The 20,630-nt window shown below is 32.4% G+C and overlaps 1 protein-coding gene across 1 annotated transcript; it reads right to left on the reverse strand.

Annotated features, from left to right (window-relative positions):
- Nucleotides 1–1,519: 1,519 nt before the first annotated feature.
- On the reverse strand, nt 1,520–19,029 carry LOC129217027 (alpha-N-acetylgalactosaminide alpha-2,6-sialyltransferase 6-like). Its single transcript, XM_054851264.1, has 5 exons — nt 18,922–19,029; nt 16,499–16,604; nt 12,226–12,315; nt 7,733–7,871; nt 1,520–1,742 (listed from the first exon to the last, which is right to left on the reverse strand). Exons 1-5 carry the CDS (start codon nt 18,931–18,933, stop codon nt 1,520–1,522), a joined length of 570 nt encoding a protein of 189 aa, XP_054707239.1. The 5' UTR covers nt 18,934–19,029.
- Nucleotides 19,030–20,630: the final 1,601 nt, after the last annotated feature.

A 20,630-nucleotide genomic window follows, 5' to 3' on the forward strand; every position in this document is an offset into this window, starting at 1 on the left:
ATAAGTAATTTACATTTCATTGGAATTTGTATTGACCGATTAGTACTTTTTAGCACTTATTTTTTAACTCTCACATTTTTAGTTACTTACTGCTTATTGAATTGAATCGATCCTGACTGGAAGGAATATAACTAAAACTGTACTGGTCTGAACATGTTGTTGAGAGATGTAAAAAGATTTTTCGCTTTATTTTAATTTATTTTTTAATGGAAACGTTTCATAAGCAGTCATTTTTCTTCTTTGTATGCTCACTATATATATGGGGCTCACAATAATCATAAAGGCATTTAAATGTTTTGTGTATAGCATGTTCGGTCAGTCTACACAGGTCCTGTTCGCTTAATCGGACCAGCCGGTTGTTAGGACCAAAAGGGTCCCGTCCCAATGTGGTCCTGCTAACCGGAATCGACTGTAATTGGAAATCAGTTCGTGTAATAGTAAGTATAATTTCTTCCGTCTAATCTTTATTCTTATTTCAATGAAACTTTTCATAACATTTGATATTTCTGTGTAACACAGCATTTATGTGCCTTAGAATAAAAGTACAATAATGCAATTCTTTAGCTTTCAATTCTGTTTAGACTTCTTAAAAAACCGCATTTTATTACTTTTCAAAATAATATTACTTTTCAAAATAACATATTAGTACGTTTATATATTGGCACAAATAGAACTGAAGGGGGCTGTGACCAACATTAAGGTGATCGTGTATAAAATATTAAGAAAAAAGATGGTTAGAATAAAATGACTTTACAGGCAGAAATCGAATACTATGAAAATCACTTTTTGTTGCTAAAAGTTTCAGATATTCTATAATCTTTCTAAAATATTATTAGACAACAAAAATTTATATTTTACAAAAAATTTCTCTTTATTTTTATGTAATTTTAAAATTTGTTCTGTGGAGAAAAAGAATACTAACAGATTAGACGTGAAGAAGTTGCTTGATGTATTTATTGATCAAATAAATTGCTGGGTGGAAGATAAACGGGAAATTTTTACTTTATTAAGCATGTCTCTTTGTTCCAACAAAACTTTTCAATTTTCTATTAAAAAAAAATTCTATGTTATTTTTATTTCTGTAAATTATTAATTTATAATATTACTTAGACGTAAAATAAAAAAAAAGACATCAAAGCAACCTAATCTGAAAACGCTAAGAAGTTCTACGCTCTATCGTCAAATCTACGAAGTTCAAAACTAAACAACATATTGTAAGACAACTTACAGTGTTCTCAATAATAAAAGCTTAAGCATTTTGTAAAACTATATTTAGTTTTTTCCATAAAGAGCATAGTCTGCTTACTTGCAAATTCTAGAATCAGGGATTCCATAGACGTCAAGTTTTTCACATTTTGCATCGTTCATAATTTTTGTTGCAAACCAAAGAGCTGAAACTCCTCTTAACCTGCTCAAAATAAAATAATTTAATTTATAAGAAAGACTCATAATTTAACCTAGAATTTCCACAAAACAAGACATTTAGCTTTATAACAGTGAGTATTTTGTCAAGCAATCGTTACCCAATGTTCTGGTTTGCTTCAGATAGTGATTTCAAGACATCTCTTTCTGCCCTCCGGGCCATCCACAAAAAGCGAGAGTTCATCTTTTTAACCAGATCCCTGAGGACGGGACCGTGGAAGCGACTTATGTCACCCGTTTGTCGATCGAACACTATCCATATGTCAGACTTATATGGACCAGTCGCTAATTTCCAAGGCTGCTTCAAGAATGGATAAAACCTACGTAAATGAAAGCAAAATTAAAACTAAATGATCATAGGCGGATTTACGGGGGTGCCAGGGGGTGCGCCGCACCCCCAACATTTTTGGTCGGATTTTCAAAAAAAAAATATTGAATGAAATATATTTTATCAGGAGAAAATTTGAATTTCTCCTCAAGAATTTTGTAAAACAACTTATATTTATCTACAGCTACAATGCAAGTAAATTTACTTGAAAGCTAACCGAAAATACAATGATATGCAGTTTATTATGTGACCCGGTCACTACACACGTCGCCAGAGAAATTGTGCTACGCATTAAGAAGAATTTTTATCTATTTAAAAAGAAAGACAATGAATAATTACATGCATCAAATTAACACATTTCTTAAATGATTTATTATTCAGTGCTGTATTATAGAATTACTGTATGTATATTCTGTAATTGGGTATTTATTGGAAAATCAGTACAATTTTCTTTTATTTGAAACCATAGCTAATAAAGTCAAAAAATGTGACTATTGTAATAATACACTTTCTCATAAACGATATAAACTGTTTAAAGTCAAGTCCTTACACATCATTCCAGCAAACAGTGCTAAAAAATCGCTCTGAAATCCACTAAAAAACAGCATTTTTACTGTAAATTTTCAAAGATTTCCGAAAGAATGCCCCCCTTCCCCAGACCCCCTGTTTGTCCTGGGAATACCCCCCAAGGCTGCCACTGAGTTCCTCTACTAAAAATAGTTGCTTTAGTAGCCGATGAAAAATAGCTACCATATGCAGAAAATAGTTTCTAATAGAGACGTACCGAGTAGCACTTTGGCCGAGTACCGAGTACTCGGTAACTCGGTACTCGGCCTTTCACTACTCGGCCGAGTTACCAAGTACCAATTATGTTTTAAGAAGAACCACCGACACACATGTGGTGAATTTTGAAATTATTGGAATAGTAGTATAGACTTCCTTGTCCATATAATAGTTTTTAAAACTAAATTCCTGCTGAAATTTAATTACGCATTATATAAACAATTTTGTTTGTGTCAAAAATTTTACAAAAAAATTATTTTTAAAATTAAAAAAAAAAATAAATAAAAGATATGATTAATCAAGTTGGAATTAAAACAAATTACAGTAAAATCCCTCTAATGCAAACACTAACTGGACAATTTTTTTGTCCGCAATAGAGAGGTGTCCGCAGGACAGGGGTTTAATAATGTTATTTGCATTGGTACTGGGGAATTAAAAATTGTCCGCATAAGAGGGGTGTCTTGGGGACCTTTGAGGAGTGTCCGTTAGGAGGGGTTTCACTGTATACCAATCAATTATAGTTCTAGTCCGCCAAACATAAATAATTTTTAAAAGCAGATAAAACAAATGTGCAGGAAGACTGCAGACACGTGTTTCTGCCCCCCCCCCCCCCGTTACAAGGAACGTCTTTTTCAGTGCATAACATGTGAGCTAAAGAATGTAAAGACATTCTACAAAAAAATCCGGCTTTTGTCGGATGCCTTTAAATCCACGAGCTCCCACTTTGTGCATTGAAAAAGGTATTCCTTGTAACGCCAAAACACGTGTCTGCAGTGTTCCTGCACTGTGCTTTTAACGTTGTTTCATTTCCTTTTATTTCTTAAGCAAATTTATTTTTATATTTTTTATAACTAATTTTTGTTTGTAGCAAAAAATCATTTTTAATATAAAGGTTCTGTATTTTCTATACTTACCTTTTTGCATAATTTTTAATAAATAAGTTTTATTAACTTTGGGGACATTAGAATAAAGATTTATTCCATTGAAGCATTACAAACTTCTTTATTCTCAAAATTTAAATTTGACTTATAAATTTTAATTGTAAATGATTGCAGAATATAATGCTTGCTCTCTTTTTTTTTTTTTTTTTATATAAATTTTAGTATCTGACTTGGACAATATTCAATTTTTTGCAACTACTCGGTATTGGCCGAGTATCTGATCAGAATTTGGCCGAATACCGAGTACTCGGCAAATAGGCCGAGTAGGCCAAGTGCCGAGTAGTTACCGGGTACTCGGTACGTTTCTAGTTTCTAAAATAGTCTCCCACCTATTAAAAAATATCATTTATATCATATTAATGCAATGAAACTTCAATAAATAGACACCACTCACAGCAGTGGGATAGACCTATACGTGGAGCAAATTTTTCCTAAACAACCCTTGAAGAAGAAAACTTTAAAAAATATATTCCAAACTTTAGCCCAACTCTTTTGAATAAACACTGGAGAAATCAGTATTGACACATTCTGGTATAATTTCTCATTGTCCGACTGTTAATTAAATGCATCAGTAGAGGACTGATTGTATAAAAAGAGCTAGAAGCAAAGCAATCGTGATATTTTTGATCGAGAGAAAATTAGCCATTGTTTTCAAAAAATGAATGCATAATACGGATACAAGAAAATAAAAACCAAAAAACAGTTTTAAAAAAAGTAGTAGTAGAAACAAACTTTTTACAGCGTTTGCAAAATCTAACCCTTTACAAAAATTGCAGTTGGAAAAACGATACATTAAAAAAAAAATCGCGATCGCAAAAACGAAACTTTTTAAACAAAAATGTGAACAAGATATTTCTGGTCGTGAATGTTTATTACATTTCATTTTCCCTCATTTTAAAATGATTTTTTCAAGAATTAAACGCTGTAAAACTTTTCCTCCTCCCCCCCCCCCCCCAGACGGTAAACTTATAAGCGGCTTTTCATTTTTTTTAACATATTTTTTTCTCCTAGGAGGAAAAAGAAAGGTACATTCAGTAAAATAGTCACCGTTTTTTACAATTGATTGCAAAATAGTCGTTCATGCCCATGTTTTGACTAGAATAGTCGCCCTAATAGCCATTGGCAACACTGTTCGTACCTCCCCCACTACTTCGATATTGTTGCACCCCCAGAATTCACAGCCCAAATCCGCTTATGTAAATGATGTCCAAGCAACTACAGAGAAAGATTTAGAAAGATTGCACTATTTTATAGTTTGATGCATATTAAAACAACATTTAAGGTTCAACAGTAAAAAAAAAAAAAAAAACTAGTACGTTAAGATTGTTCCTAAAAATAATCTTCAGATATTTCGGTTACATTCTAATTTGGGAGGAAGGATATGATCGTTTATCGCAATTTCTGCAGTTTCTGTTTTTGAACGATCGAGAAAAAATATAATTCTTGTTTGTAGAAGTTTGATAACAACATGATATTTTTTAGAGGAAACAACAAAAGATAAATTTACCACACTTACGACGGATGAGTATCAAGGTCGTTAATCCAGCTTATGGTTATGGAGGGGGTTCATTATTAAAACATAAACACATATCATAAATCGGAAGGCGGATCAAAAGTATGCGTACACAAATAAGTGGTCTGGGGTTAGAGATGTAAAATTTCCGGAAATTTCGAAGTGGTGGGGAAAAAAATGTTTTTTTCCGGGTTTTCTACTGGAAAAATTGGAAAAAATGTAAAAATTGATTTTTCTATAGTTAAAAATAGGGTTTCTTATTAGTTTGTTTTTCTTGGAACTTATAAAGGGTTGAGCACTACAAACTACAAAATATATGCAATCCACACATCTTCTTTATCTGCTCGACAGAAATACGCATAAAGGTAAGTTAATTAGAAAAAAAATAGCCTTTTTGTTTTATAACAAGTTTTTTGTTGAGAGTTTTCTTGGTCAAACACCAGAAATATCTCAAATCGTCGTTGATCCAATCCAATCGGTAAGGTATGTCAAACACATATAATCATAACAACTGCATTTTCTATTTTAGATTGCCTTTGAAACTTGAAATAATTATAGCAATTATTGACTTTCAAATATGATTGATATTGTTTGAAAGAAAAATAAGTATGATTTAGCCCTTGCAATTTAACTTTACTATCTGAAAATGAAAGCTATTTATTTCTATTTTTTTCAAATCCTGTCTAAGTCCAAACACTAAACTGGTTTTTCTTTATCTTCACAAAACCGCGTAATGGTTTCTAAAGCTGAACGTTTCAGTTAACTATACAGTTGTACTAAGCGCAGTAGTAAAAGTAGTCATACCTGAACTTTTGAACAAAATTTAGTTATTGTACCCAAGTTGTTCTGTTTCGTATTTACTTAATAAATAAAATGTTTTGGGATCATTTGATCAGGAACTATTTTTTAAAAACATTCTGGGAAAAAAATGACATCTGAATCAAATATATGGATGAGCCAAACTTTAAAACACAATATCTCAGTTTGAGCTCAATTGCAGATTCCACTTTAGTACTTAGCACGGCAGTATACAGGGTGCGGCAAAAAAGCTCGGACAAAGTTTGCATTATCGAATGGAAGTAAACGAATTTCTTTTTAACGAGAGTCTTTATTTATTTTTGTCCCTCAATTTAATAGAAAATAATTTAAAATATATCTCCATGATTTACAATATAAGATATTTTAAAGTTGATTAAGCAAGTAGAACAACAGTTCGCATGCTTGTTGTGCCTCGGTAAACAGTATTTGAATCAGTATGCCGCTTTAATTGGCTTGGAAATGATAGTCGATGTCCAGGAAGTATACAAAAATGAACAGTGAACATTTCGGTTAATCGTCAGGTCATCCAAAAGTGAGTTCAATAAAATGCTTGGATTTCCACGAGAGAAGTCGTTCGTGAGACGGGGGGCATTTGTGACCGATCCGTGCGAATAAGAGTAAAAACAGAGCTCAAACATAATTTTTACAAGTTCCAAAAAGTTCACCCTCTTGCTGAAGAAAACTAATTTGTATAGCTCCAAAGATTCCAGAAACGTTTGAGACGGGCCGCAAGTCTGCGCTGTGAAAAAAAAAAAGAGATACCTATGATTTACCATTCAACCAACTCATAACCCCCAGAAAGATATAATTTGGTCTGTAAACACTCCAAGCACCTTAAAAATTGTTAAACATGCTCATGCTAACAAGTCTGAAGTTAGGCTTGGTCTCTGATGGACAAGCTACAAAAAACTCTGTTTTTTTTTTTTTTTTTTTTTTTTTTTTTTTTTTTTTTTTTTTGTGCATGAGTGCTATAAAATGAATCAAAAAGTGTACCAGAGAAAACGTAGCGTACTTGTCGTTTTTTATTGTACGCTTTTGATACTACATGAAATCACATAATAGAAGACAAGTCTGGAGAAGATATGTAACGAACCATCACTTTATCTCTTAACTTATACAGCAATGCTTGTTGTGCGACATGAAGACGCGTCTTACAAAAACGAAAGGCCATCCCTGGTAATGACCAACATCAGTATCATTCTTTAATTGATCTGTTGTAGTTCTTCTCATTCAGAATTAATTGGCAAAAACGGAGCTGTCATGAGAGATCTATCCAACCAGGGGTGCCCATCCCCCCCCCAAGTTCAATGGTGCAAATCCCCCCCCCCAAAAAAAAAAATTCTCAACCTCCTTTCCCTTTTTATTTCTTCATTTGTAGCTCTTTTTTATTTTTTATATGTTTTTTTTAATATTTTTAAAATTTATTTTTAATTATTTTTTTTTATTTTATTAGAAAATTCTGTGCTACGCCAATGACATACACACACACACACACGCGCGCGCGAACTAAATAAATAAATATAATGAAATATGAACAGAATACAATAAAATAAAATACAATTAATAATTTGATTTAAAAATAAATGAAATTTTTTTTTTAAATCCCCTCCCAAAATTTTGGTGGCGCAACTTGCACCATAAGTTTCCCCTGTGGGCACCACTGCATCCAACCGTTCATACCACATGCAGTGATAAGTATGGGAGACCCTGGAATGTAGTACAGGGTGGTGGTTATTAAGCTGTGCTTTGTTTGATCAGCAGTTATTGTTCTGATCGTTTACGATGTCATTAATGAACGATTTTTATTCGCAGGTTGCGATACAAAGCAGAAAGGGTTAATGTCCTGAATACAGAGCGATGCGCAAATCTATGTCCATTCAAACAACGTTTCATTTACACCAACTCTGAATTGTAAAGAAATCTTACCGAAAACTATCCACAATTCTCACGGTAGTTCGAGATCCAACATGAAGCTCAAATCCTTTAGTTGGTGAAAATCCCAGTCGGAAAACGCACAAGTGATCATCGTCAATTTCTTTACCAAGTGAGGAATTTAGAAGATGACCTGAAAACAAATTTCAGTCAAGTCTCAATTGTGCAGCATATAGATTATATTTATTTTTACATTCAATGTTGTACACCTTTTAGCGTATCCCTTTAGCGTTAATCTCAGATTAATAGACTGATGGACACACTTTTCTTCCTTTTTTTAAGGCGTAGTAAAAATACAATTGAACGAATTGAAAAACATTAGAACACGAGACAACAAAATTTAAATAAATAAAATTTAAGATAAGAAATAAAAGAAAGTCTCCTTTTTTGGAGCATAAAATCCACTATATTACAATGGGGTCGTTTCCAAAATTTTAAAAGTATTTTTTTTTCTGAAAGAGCATGCTTAAAAACATAGGATCTGACCATTTTTTAAATAATTTATTTAAGTTTAATATTTTTAAAAAATACTTAAATCGTTTCGCTTTCATTGTTTACACTTCTGTCGTGTGACATCACAAATGATGAAATGTCATTCAATGTTGCCATTCACAGAAGAAAATATTTAATTCGCATCTTTACTCACGTGTATTGGCAACGATATGGTTGATAGCAAGCGTAGAGCGCAATTTTAATTCGCTGCTTGATTATCATAACGTGGAAACGTAGCAGAAAGATGCGCCAAATTGCATCATTTGTGACGTTATAAAGACCACGCCTTAAATTAGTGGAGTAGAGAAGCATTTGAAAATTACGTATTTTTGTTGATACAAATGTTATCACTTCCTAGGTATACTTCCGAGAATATTGTAGTTGAAATTCAAGCCAATGCAGATGAAAAACAAATGAAACAATCCTCAACATACTCAATAGCTTTTGATGTGCAGGAAAAAGTTCATACATTTTTCGAAGCCAGGGGCGCACATGACGATGTTTCGGTTCATGAGTATTCCTCGAAAACCATAGCATATGAAACAGTCAATTAGTTAAAAGCAAATTAACTAACTTCTTTAGTACTGCATAGAAATAAAAAGAAAATAACAAAAGCATGTTGGTATGACTTTTAATGAAACCTTTCGCGAACTTGTTTTTTACGAGCAATCGGTTACAACGAGCAAATATATAATACTCGATTTAAGCGAGATCGACTGCGTAACCAAATCAATACTAAAGCGCAATCTGCAGCTTAAGTGCTGTTTAGTTTTCCTATTAACGCGAAACTATTTTTCTAACAACGTAATCATGACGAAATTCTGAACTAGGTCTGCAAAACAGTAATGTTTTTGATAACTTTAATCAAAGATCTCAATCATTGTTGAATCTTTCAGCTTCAATGAGTAGATGTTTTTCTTTTTTTTTTTTGAGAGTAAATATGTCAGTAACTCTTTAATAAATAAAATATGTCGATAGATGCAAAATATTTTCGACATCAATAATAGTAGAGCATTTAGTTTGAGAAATAACGAAGGCATAATTTAAATAGTAAAATTATGTTCAATACAAAATATTTTGATTAGGTTAGATACCATCCAAGTGTAACAATAACTTTTTTACATAAAGCCTTCGAAAGAATTATTTTACAAAATTGTTTAAAAAAACTATATTACTATTGCATTGTGAAGCATTGAAAACTGCAGTTAAATTACATTTTTTCTTTAAAATAAATTTTGAAGTAAGACGTCAAACAATTGCAGTTAGCATTTCGTTACTTTTTTAATATTATAATTGAAGACTGATTAGAGTACGATATTGCAGTAAAATAACTGATTAAAGATTTCTTTAAGTTTCAAAATAGAAATAAAAATATAATTGTTTAATATAAGCTAACTCTATCTTGAGAATGGAAATTTTTGTCTTAGGGATTGATTACAAAATAATAATAATAATAATACATACATACATACATACATACATACATACATATATACATACATACATACATACATAAATGACAATAAAAAAAGACTTAGACTCTTGCCTTCTTATTTGGGAGGTAATTTTTTTAAAAAAATGTATTGGATAGGAAAAAATTATAGAGTTGGTTGGGGGAAGTGGATCACTGGGGTAAGTGAGTCTCCCCCCCCCCCCAAAAACTGAAATATGAATAAAGTTTTCAAACTTTTTTGCACTGATCATGTTAAATTTCATCACAGTTATTGGTTTTGCACATATTTGGGATTCGTGGAATTTTTTTTTATAGGTCATAGCACTTATTCAAAAAAAAAAAAAATATTCTGAAAAATGTTTTTCTGCGATTTCAAGCAACATTTTTCAAAGAAGTGTTTCCAGATTAGTTATTATTATTTTTTTATGATAATGAATTTTTCACGTATAGTTTAACTTAAAGTTCATACAGCAACAGGAATTTTTGCATAAAATATTAATAATAAGTGTTGAAGAGGAAGGGTCCCACTTACCCCGTACATTTTTGCTATACGGGGTAAGTGGGCTCCCTCACTAAGGGGTAAGTGGGTCCCCCTACATTAATGGGGATTTCAAAATCAAAAGCAACTCTAATTAAATATTTGCATTGGTGAAATACAAGATAACTATGATGACTTAGTAGGAATTGATAGTTCAGCTACAAAAATGGCTAAAGCTGGTGATTATGTATTTGTGAAACATGCATGAAAAAAAAGTCATTAAGATTTAAGTAGGTCTGAACGTTGGAAATTGATAATACAAATCAATACATACTGTTGAATTTGAAAGAACGAATAGAAATGGGGACACTTCTTATTAGCACAGTGCAGATTAATACTAATCCTGAAATAATTACTGAGGATTAAGAGATAATGGATCTTCCTTAGCTAACTTCACATAGACGCATTCATTTCCAATTCTTTTCAATTTCCAATTTCTTTTTCCAATTTCTTTTTCAACTTATAGTTCTGGCAAAGTTATTCAAATTGATCTTAATCAACTGCATTACGTTGATTAAACGCACCATTATATGTAAAAGTAAAAATGTATACCTATACGCTTTCAATAAATTTCACAAACGAAATTGTTTTGTTTTTCGTTTTAAATATCTCACATAAATGAATGCATTTACAAAAAAATAATTCACACTAGAAATTTACATACTTTATCATGTAAGACCCCATTACTCCTTTTTTAGATATGCTTCATTTAAATGTCAATAAAAGGGGGTGACCCACTTACCCCTTCCTAAGGGGTAAGTGGGACACTAATCCGATTTTTTTTTACTAAAATGGTTAAGAATATTTAAAGCGTTATTTTAGAAAATAATGATGAACTTTTATTTGTTAATAATGTCCAAGATAAAATAAGACAATAAGTTTAAATTTTTTGTTTCAAAACTTTTGTATAAGGTTTCAAAAACGAACTATTCTCAAAAGGGGTCCCACTTACCCCAACCAACTCTAAGTTATTTTTTTCCATATCGGAAACTTATTTCTTGTTTTTTATATAATTTCAAAGGGTACTACGTAAAAAACTGATTTAGAAGGTAACGTATATTTTGGAGACTTCGAACAAAATCGGGTAGGCAGATAAAGTCGAACACCAGCAGCATGGAAAAAGTTACCTTTGCAGTCTACTGGAAAACAAATGAAACTGGTTGCAGATGCAGACAAGCTTTTAACTCTTTGGAGCTGAATGAAAAGCCCGGAAGGCTTTTATTTCATTATGAACTCACTAGAGGCGAAGTTGGATATGATGTTAAAGTCAAAAAAAAAAAAAAAAAATGAAAAAATTAATTTGAACTTTGACATCTTGAATTCAAATTATGTTTTTCGCAATCACGAGTGTGTGTGTGTATGCAGGCGTGGGTGTGGGGGAGGGGGTATGTTTGTTTGTGTGTGGGAGGGGTCTGTGTATGTGTGTGGGTAGTTGTGTGTATGTATGTTTGTGTGTGGGGGTATGTGTATGTGTGTGTTGGCATGTGTGTTTGTGTCTGTGTACAGTCATGAGTGTTTGGGTAATTGTGTGTATGTGTAGGTGTATGTATGTATGCGTGTGTGTGTTTGTGTGTGTGTGGGTGTATGTGTGTGTGTGTGTATAAATGCGTGTGTAGATGCGTGTATGTGTGCGTGTGTAGATGCGTGTATGTGTGCGTGTGTAGATGCGTGTATGTATGCGTGTAAGTGTAGGATATTGACGCAACCTGGATACGGTTTTCGCTAGAGGAGCAGTATTGTGAGGCCGGCCGACGGTGGTGCTGCAGAGGGAAGCGGGGGGAAAATAAAATCATAGGAATTCAAAATCGTCAAGTGAAAACAATAAGCAATCGTGATTTCTCAAAAAAACATATTTTTCTTGATGTCTGTTTAAATAACTTCTTTTACTATTTTCTAACATCCCACTTCAGATTTTGAAAACTCAGAACGCAGGATTCCATGTCCATTTAAATGCAAAACTTATTTTATTCCATTCATGAATTTGAAAGAAAATTCAAAACTTACCTGACATTCCAATAAGAGCACACGTAGAGCAATGAATGGGGAACGGTGTAAATTCACCGTCTATTCCAAGGTAATCGCCATCATTCCAGTCTGTTCATGCATGCGAAAAAAGGACAAGTTACAAAAAAGAAAAAAATAATAAATCCATAAAACAAAAAGTGGTATTAATAAAAATAAAATTCAAAGCGAATGCATGAACGTATGTATAGGGGCCATTTCACAGTATTTCGGACAAATCTAAAGCCCGTAACTTGACATTTTTTGCCGTAACTTTTTAATTTACTGTTTGATTTGCAAATTATTTTAATTTGAGTTTGTGTGTTGGTAGGACAAACTCAAAATATAAGAACATGCTAATCAAACAATTAAAAATTTACGGCCAAAAAAATTATGTTACCCTTACATAATTGTCCAAAATACCGTGAAATGACCCATATACGTGTATGGACTATATGAGGTCAAATTATTATTTTTGTGATATTCTCTTTTAGTGGCAACACTAATTTTTTTAGTATTGAAACTAAGGAATGTTCACTTTGATGCAGCATTTGTTTGATCATGTAATGATTTTTTTTTTCTATCAGTTTGTTGTCGATCTACGGGTAAATGCTTCAGGTCACAATCACTTACATTTTATCAACACCTTATAAATATACTAATTTCATCAATACTTAATATTAATAGACGTATGTGATCTGAAAACGAAGTTGAGGCTTCATATCCATGCTTTTACCTTCCCTTTACTATGCGGAGGCGCGCTATGATTGCGAAACATTCTCTGATGAATAAATTTAGGTATAGTGCCTAGAAAGAGTAGTGTGCCGATCGGCGGGGAAAAAGTGAGGTCAGATCTGAGGAAAATCCAGATGGCGCTGCACTCGAGTAGTACGTTATGCTCCTCAATCAGACTCGTTTTAAATCAGCGATTGCATGATGATTTCGCAGTTTAAAAACCCCGTTTTTCGGATTAAACTTATTTCTGCGCAAAAGACAAATTCTGTAATAAGTGCTAATTGTTACATGGGTGTTTGTTTATTTTTTGAAGCATATAAAATTACCTTATTACCTTATTATAAAACTACCTTACTTCAATGAAAATAGTAGACTATAAGGGCCCATTCATTAAATACGTAAGGGTCCCAAGGGGGAGGGGGTTTGGAAAAGCCTCTACGTACCTTAGGGGGGGAGGGTCAAACTCATTCTTACATAATATTTTCCAAGTCGATATTTCACATTAGACATTGCGCGGTCAAGTGATTTGGCAGAGATTATGTTCCATTTGCGTCTGGAAGGTAAGAAACGTGTTAGGATAAGATGTTTTTTCATTTGTTTTACAAAGAATTTATAGTGTAAAATATAATAAAGGAGTCGCATTGCGTACGGCATGTTTTATTTGTAATTAATATTACATCAAAAAAAAAAAAAGTCGAAAAAACATTCAGTTTAGATTCTTTTCAGTAACTATTTCTTTACGCAAAAGGTTTAATTTAATAATGTGAATTTAATAACGATTCCAGTGATGTAACGATTCAAGATTTGTTATTTTATCATTTTGAAAAACGAAATGGAATCTTACATAAGAATGGGGGGGGGGGGTGAAAATTCTTACGTACCCTTACATGGGGGAGGGAGGGTCAAAAATTGCCAAAATCATCCTTACGTAATTAATGAATGGCCCCTAAGTATTCAATAACAGCGCGTCTCTTATTTCTCTACTAATAATAAAGCCGAGTCTCTCTGTTTGGATTTCTGTCCGGAATTCTGTCTGGATCCCTGTGACGCACGCGCACAGCGCCTATACCGTTCGGCCGATTTTCATGAAATTTAGCACAAAGTTAGTTTGTAGCATGGGGGTGTGCACCTCGAAGCGAATTTTCGAAAATTCGATTTTGTTCTTTTTTTATTTTTTAATTTTAAAAACAGTTTCCGAAGCAGAATTATCATAAGATGGACGAGTAAATTACGAAATTATCCTGACGTGGAATCGTAACATGAGAAGAGCGAATGAACATAGCCAATTGGCGAGAAATTCATCATCCATTATTTGTAAATATACAGGCTAATCAAATGACCTTTTAATTTTCTCCTTCGGACAAAGTCGTGCGGGTACCGCTAGTTACAAAATAAAACTGCTTCTAAATTCTTGAAGCTAATTAAAATTATCAGGGCTTCTCAGTCTGAGTCGAAGAACAGGATAATCTACTTTTACACCTTTGACCAAAATAGTAGCATTGATTTGTAAATTTTCTTCTACTTCAATAATGATCTTTTTATCGTCAATATTATTTTCCACATAATTTTCATTATATACAAAAACTACAATATTTGGAGATTGTTTTAAATTCATAAAAACCCAATATTCGTTAGGCAAATTAATATGAACAATTTCATCTAGAATAGATTTATACGTGGTTATTTCAGTTTCATCTGCGGAAAGATCAAGTTTATTTTTTTCAAACAGGGAACATTTTTCTTAACTGCATAATTCCTGATGGACCTTTGCTTTGGTATTTTTCTAGTAAAGTATGTTGGCAGATTTGGGAAAATTGTCGTAATTGCCTCGTCTTTTAAAAAAAGTTTTCCCCGGGGAATCAAAACTTCCTCACCATTTATAATATGCTCATTATGCGTTTCAATAAAATGTTTTTCGAAATGCAGACCACAAATTGAGCAATATTTATCAAAAACTTTATCTAACCTGGGAATTAACGAGTCCCACTTCTTTAGTTTTTCTTCATCTGCTGGAGCTTTAAAAAGCGAAACTTTTTCTTTGCATGTTTTGTATCCACTTTTGCACCCTGGTACGAAACAAGATGAAGCTTTACTTCTTCTAATATTAAACTTTGATGCCTCCATTAAAAGCCTTAAACGCTGTTTCATGAAATATTCACGAAATAAAAGTAAAAAAGAGAAACGCGGAACTAAATTGTAACAAAATCCCGCGTCTACTAATGTAAACACCGCGAAATTGAACGTACACCTCGACCGCACTGCCCTCTAGCGATTTTCATACATTTTGTCTTCAAGAATCGAAGGGGAAAAAGCGCCGATCGGCACACTATTCTTTCTAGGCACTATAATTTAGGTACCTGGGTACCTGTGTATAACTTTAGCCGTGTTTTAGCTGTTTTAGACTCATGATGCCTTTTAAGTATGAAATGGTAGTTTTTGGATGCCGTAGCGAGCTGATTGTTGTTACTTGGGAGCAAAATTTTATTTCTGTGGAGTATATTTTAGAAGTCAAGAGTATTTTGCCGTGCTTTGAATTCTAAATTTTAACATTGGTCAGCATTTTTTTTCATTGGTTCCCTGTTTACTGACGAAAGCAATGTTTTCATTCACATGTGAAAAAGATTCTTCCCTTTCTTCGCTTTCTGATTAGTTTAAGAGCCAGTTTTTTTTTTTTTTTTTTTTTTTTTTTTTCAGGCAGGCTAGATAGTTGACATTTTTGATTTAGCTGAAATTTTCAGGTTGTGTCTCTTATTTAAAATAATTAAACATGTGTTTTTTTATTTTTTCAAAAAAAAAATCTTTAAGTTTTTTTGGGATTAAAGTAGGACTTCGTACGTTTTTTCAAGAAAAACATACCAATTTACATAGGCCAATACTTTAATAGTTAAATAGAGAAAGTCGTTAAATGGAGCGTCGTTAAACAGAGAGAAAACTGTGTTTACTAAACAAAAAACTACTGTGGCTCCCTGTTGGCACAAGAAGATTGCGACGGCAAAGTTGCAGAAAAAAAGACTTTTCTCCGTACAACTTTGAATGATCATTGACCTTTGCGTAAGGAGTCAACCACAACTAATTATGTTCGAACAGATATCGAGGATATAGTAGAACACAAAATAATTGCCAGTGCTACGATTCACTCTTAAAGTAAAAAGTATTAGCCTATGTAAATTGGTAAGTTTTTCTTTAAAAAACGAACAAAATCCAACTTTGACCTCCAAAAACTTAAAAAAAAAATTTCTTTTGAAAAAAAAAAAAAAAAAAAACACGTGCTTCAAGTAGTTTTAAATAAGGGACATATCCTGAAAATTTCAGCAAAATCAAAAATATCAACTATCCAGCCTGCCTGATCCTTTAAAAAACTGGCTCTTAAGGTTTGTCACTTTTCGAGCATACCTACAGCCATTTGTATATGAAAAAAGTATGGAAGTAAATAGGTGACATTAGCATGAATCTTGTGACACATTTTATTGCATTATGACTTTGCTGCCAAAATTTCAAGCCTGAGTGTATTTTTTATAAAATAATGAAGGTGTTGTCTTACCTGAAGAACGATTAGTTTCTTTTCTACCAAAATACAAGTTGACCATTACAAAATGTAGTGTCATGAGGGAAAAAATGAAGATGATTCCAAAAAAGCAGCTGCGAATCTGAAATTGATGTGAATACTATTCTTATTCGAGTTTGCTGCAACATGCAACTTTAAAACAGTAGAACTTTTACATGTTTAGTGTTTACATAATCTCAATAACGTTAATAACGGCAATTGTGATATTGAAAATCTGTCACACTGCAAAGTTGGAACGATTTGAAATCATACTAGGAATATCTATGGTAAAAGTCATAAAATGAGCAGCGTATTTGGATATGCTTGGAAATTATATTCCAACGTATACTGGGTTAGTACAAAAGATGAAAGGGATTGAAAAAAAAATACTATGTCGAAACTATAACACGTATTAAAATAATTAATATTTTAAACTGTAGATAAACATACTGCCTGACCACAGTTGACATGGAATTGGTAATCATCCAGTTAAAACTAGTTCTGACGCACGTGTTTCGTACATTTGAATGGCCACTTTACTTAATTTAGAAGCTAACACAAATCTGCAAAAGCGGGCATCCCTGAAAAGTAACAGATGCGACCACTTCCGCCTGTAAACCGGATGTAAGGCTTTCCATCTCATCGGTGGTCAGACTGTATCAAGTTTTTTTAGTTACAAGTGTTCAATATATAAGCTTTTTTTTGTACAACAAACATCTGATCTATAATGCAATTGTTCAACACATTCAGTAATTTTAGTACAGTGCAGTTGTGTAGTAACACCCTGTCATTCGTTTGGAATGCCGTAAAAAATGCTTTATTGAAATTTTTATAGTGTTTTTATAATATAGTGTTTTGATCTCAGCCTCCCTCCAAAAAAAGAAATCACTCTGCAATATATATAGCAAACTGAATCACAGATTTTTTTTATTTGTCTAGTAATAAACTGTCAGACTAAGAACACTTCTAACTGAAAAAAAGAACCTCGATAATTTTTTCTTTAATTTCATGAATTAGTTATTTTAATTGAGGTATATATATATATATATATATATATATATATATATATATTTGTGCTAACCTTGTATAATATTTTCAAGAGAAATTCGCATTAGTGCTAAATATAGTCATTTATCGCATCAAATATAAATGTAGTTAATTTTCCATCCAGCTTTCATAAATAGCTTAAAATAATATGAATTATGTTGAAATTAAAAACTGAGGTTGTTTTTTAAAAACATTGTTTAGTTTATATGACCGATGAGCATCGTTTTCCTTTGTAGTATTAAATTGGAAAGAAAAAAAAAATTCGTCAAATGCTATCGAGAAAAGAAGCCTTAAACATTTATAGGGGAGAAATTTAACATACTTACTTATTAGTCGACGAAACTTTAGTGTTTATCATATAATGTAGCTATCTCACCCGGTCTTCGGTGGACCGGCATCGGTCTGCAGAACTGTTTGACCGGTCCTCAGAGATTATTTCTAGTTCACATTAAAAAAATGTCCTTAGCCAAAAACAAAAAATAATATTCTTTAGGGACTACATCTTTTGCCCGAGCTTTATGATTCAGCTATCATATTTTTCGATGATTTTTCATCGATGTTTATTAATTCCGTAATTATTATTACAATGATTACTTACCTTATTCTTAACATTCAAATGTTTTTTTGTAACAATATTTTAACATCAAGTAAAGCTTCATATTAATGCTACATTTTGTAAAAAAAAGAAAAAAAACTCAGTCGCTCACAAAATTTCGTTTAAAAGTATATAGCAGTCTTTGAGTCCAAATTGTTTTTTCTTCTTTACAAAACTAGAAAAAGAAAAAAGTGGAAAAAGCTCACCGGCCTGTAAAGCGCATTCACATGTTTGAAACGGTGCAAAAATGTAAGTTTGTTTGTTTTTCGCAAAAATAAATAAATAAATAACTTGCAAAAAAAAAAAGAAAGAAAGAAAGAAAAAAACAACGAAAAACGCGATTTTTTTTTTTTTTTTTCAAAATCGCTTGCCGGTCCGCGTTTTAAAAATGTTGAGAAACGCTGCTCTAATGTGTTGAAGTCCCCCCCCCCCCCCGCCTCCTCTCGAAAAGGTTGAGTCTTCTTTTCTCGATAACGTTCAAAAAAGCAAATACATGATAAACACTTAAAATTTTATTTATTTTAAAGAAAGAAAAGAGAATTTTATTTATTTTAATTTTTAAAGATAATAAGATTTTTTTAAAAGAAGAATTAAGCCTTTTAGTTTTTACTGCAAAAGGCGTTCAGTAAAATATTATTTTGATGATAGACACTTAAAAATTTTCTAATTTTATTCATTTTAAAGAATTTAAATTTTCAATCTTGATTGCGAATGACATTCAGTAAAATACCCTATCCACCTTTCCCCAAAATTTGATAATATTAATCGGCTGACTTACCTTCTTCGACATTGCGATACACACTCAGCTGCGACAGTAGCACTATACTAACAGTGTTGACAAAAACGAGTTGTATTGCATCATGTACCGGCAGCGAAAATAACAAAAACAGAAGAGGGAAACGTTGGCTGCAGTTTGTAAACAAACCCGGTTTCGCTTCTAATGGCGCAAAAGCGAAAACTTCTTTACGGAAAAGAATATGCTTTCATGACTCTTAGAAGAGAACAAAAATGCAAAATATTTAGTTTCAAAAAATCTTATAAGTGTATTTTCTCTCCAAAAACTTTCATGTTTTGCGTTTTCAATTAAAAAGTAAGAAGGACAGCAAATGACAAGCACTGTAAAATACAAATTGCGGATTAAAAGTACAGATTCGGGCAGTATACACATAAATTTTGTACACAAGTGATAGAAAAAAAAACCTAGATTCAAAGTTAATTCATGGATCATTTAAAATAAAATTAAGATTTAAATCTTTTGTGGGAAATTCTTCATGGATGCAATACTTAAGGTAAATTCCTTGTAATTTTTGATAGAACGGAGTTAGAAGTGCAGTACAAGTACAAAATGAGATTTTTTAACCAGTGTATACCGTGTGTGCCACCTATTCGATCGTTACTTTTGGCTGTACAATTGTTATTTTGAGCTAAGTGCACAATTTCTCTTTTACTTTTAGGAAACTTTTAAACACCTTACTTTGAAATAGCTTTTGCGCTCTAAATATCGTAACAATGTATGAAGTCAAAGTTAAAGTTCAATGTTAGGTTTGTATAGAGTACAGTGTGTATGAATATGCCGTTTTCTTTTTGAATTTCAGGGCACTATGAGGTACTATTTTTAAACCGTACAGCTAAATTTTCATTCAAAAATTACTATGTTTCTTCTAAATTTGGACTCATTCAGTTACATGCAACCAAAAGAGAACTTACCGTAAATGTATCATCTAGATTTTAAAAGTCAAACATATAACTTGAAAATATATCGTCACTTGTAAGCAACAGTAGGATATCTTACTCTTATTATGGGATTATATGAGGCAGTGAAGGAATATAAGTGGACCTTTTGACGTTTCGAGTAAAATGTGTTAAACATTCTCGGTAGGCTTTCATTGAATTTTTCCCCAAATCATGCTGTACAGCAGCACCCACCAAAGCTCCTAGTACCATCTTTCACTCTAATACAGAGGAGAGGTTCTCCTACCAATTGTACTGATTACCTCCAAATTAAAAAATTTTACACTTACAGTGCTGGTCAAATTCTTAGACTAAGACTGTTTTAAAAGCAAATTCTTTATTGATTACATAACTATAGAGACATTATCGAACAGTGAAACAGTTATCTAATATTTAGTGTGCATTCCCTTGTTCTTGATGAGCACTTTAAGTCTTTCTGGCATACTTTTCACAAGGTTTACACCGTTTCTTAACACTTTTTAAACGAGCTGATGATGTGCATCACATGACTTCCTTTTGCTCCAATTTAACGTCATTTCCCCATTGCTGACAATTTTAATGCGATTCAATTGTTTACTCTCTAAATATCACCAACAGTGGCCAAATTGAAATCAAATTTAAAATTTAAAAAAAAATTGCCAAATTTGTCGCCAAGTTGGCGACAAAACTTGGTGACCTAAAGACTGGCGATATATCGTCAAGTGTCCGACAAATTACAACACCACTTGAGTTTACATCGAAATTAACAATAAATTC

The sequence above is a fragment of the Uloborus diversus genome, chromosome 1 (assembly GCF_026930045.1).
Source record: "Uloborus diversus isolate 005 chromosome 1, Udiv.v.3.1, whole genome shotgun sequence".
Lineage (NCBI taxonomy): Eukaryota > Metazoa > Arthropoda > Arachnida > Araneae > Uloboridae > Uloborus > Uloborus diversus.

Coding starts and splice junctions, on each gene's coding strand:
- LOC129217027 (XM_054851264.1), bottom strand. Junction 12,316..16,498: donor AGAAACTAATCGTTCTTCAG/GTAAGACAACAC, acceptor ATGCATGAACAG/ACTGGAATGATGGCGATTAC. Junction 1,743..7,732: donor AGAATTGTGGATAGTTTTCG/GTAAGATTTCTT, acceptor TCATTTACGTAG/GTTTTATCCATTCTTGAAGC.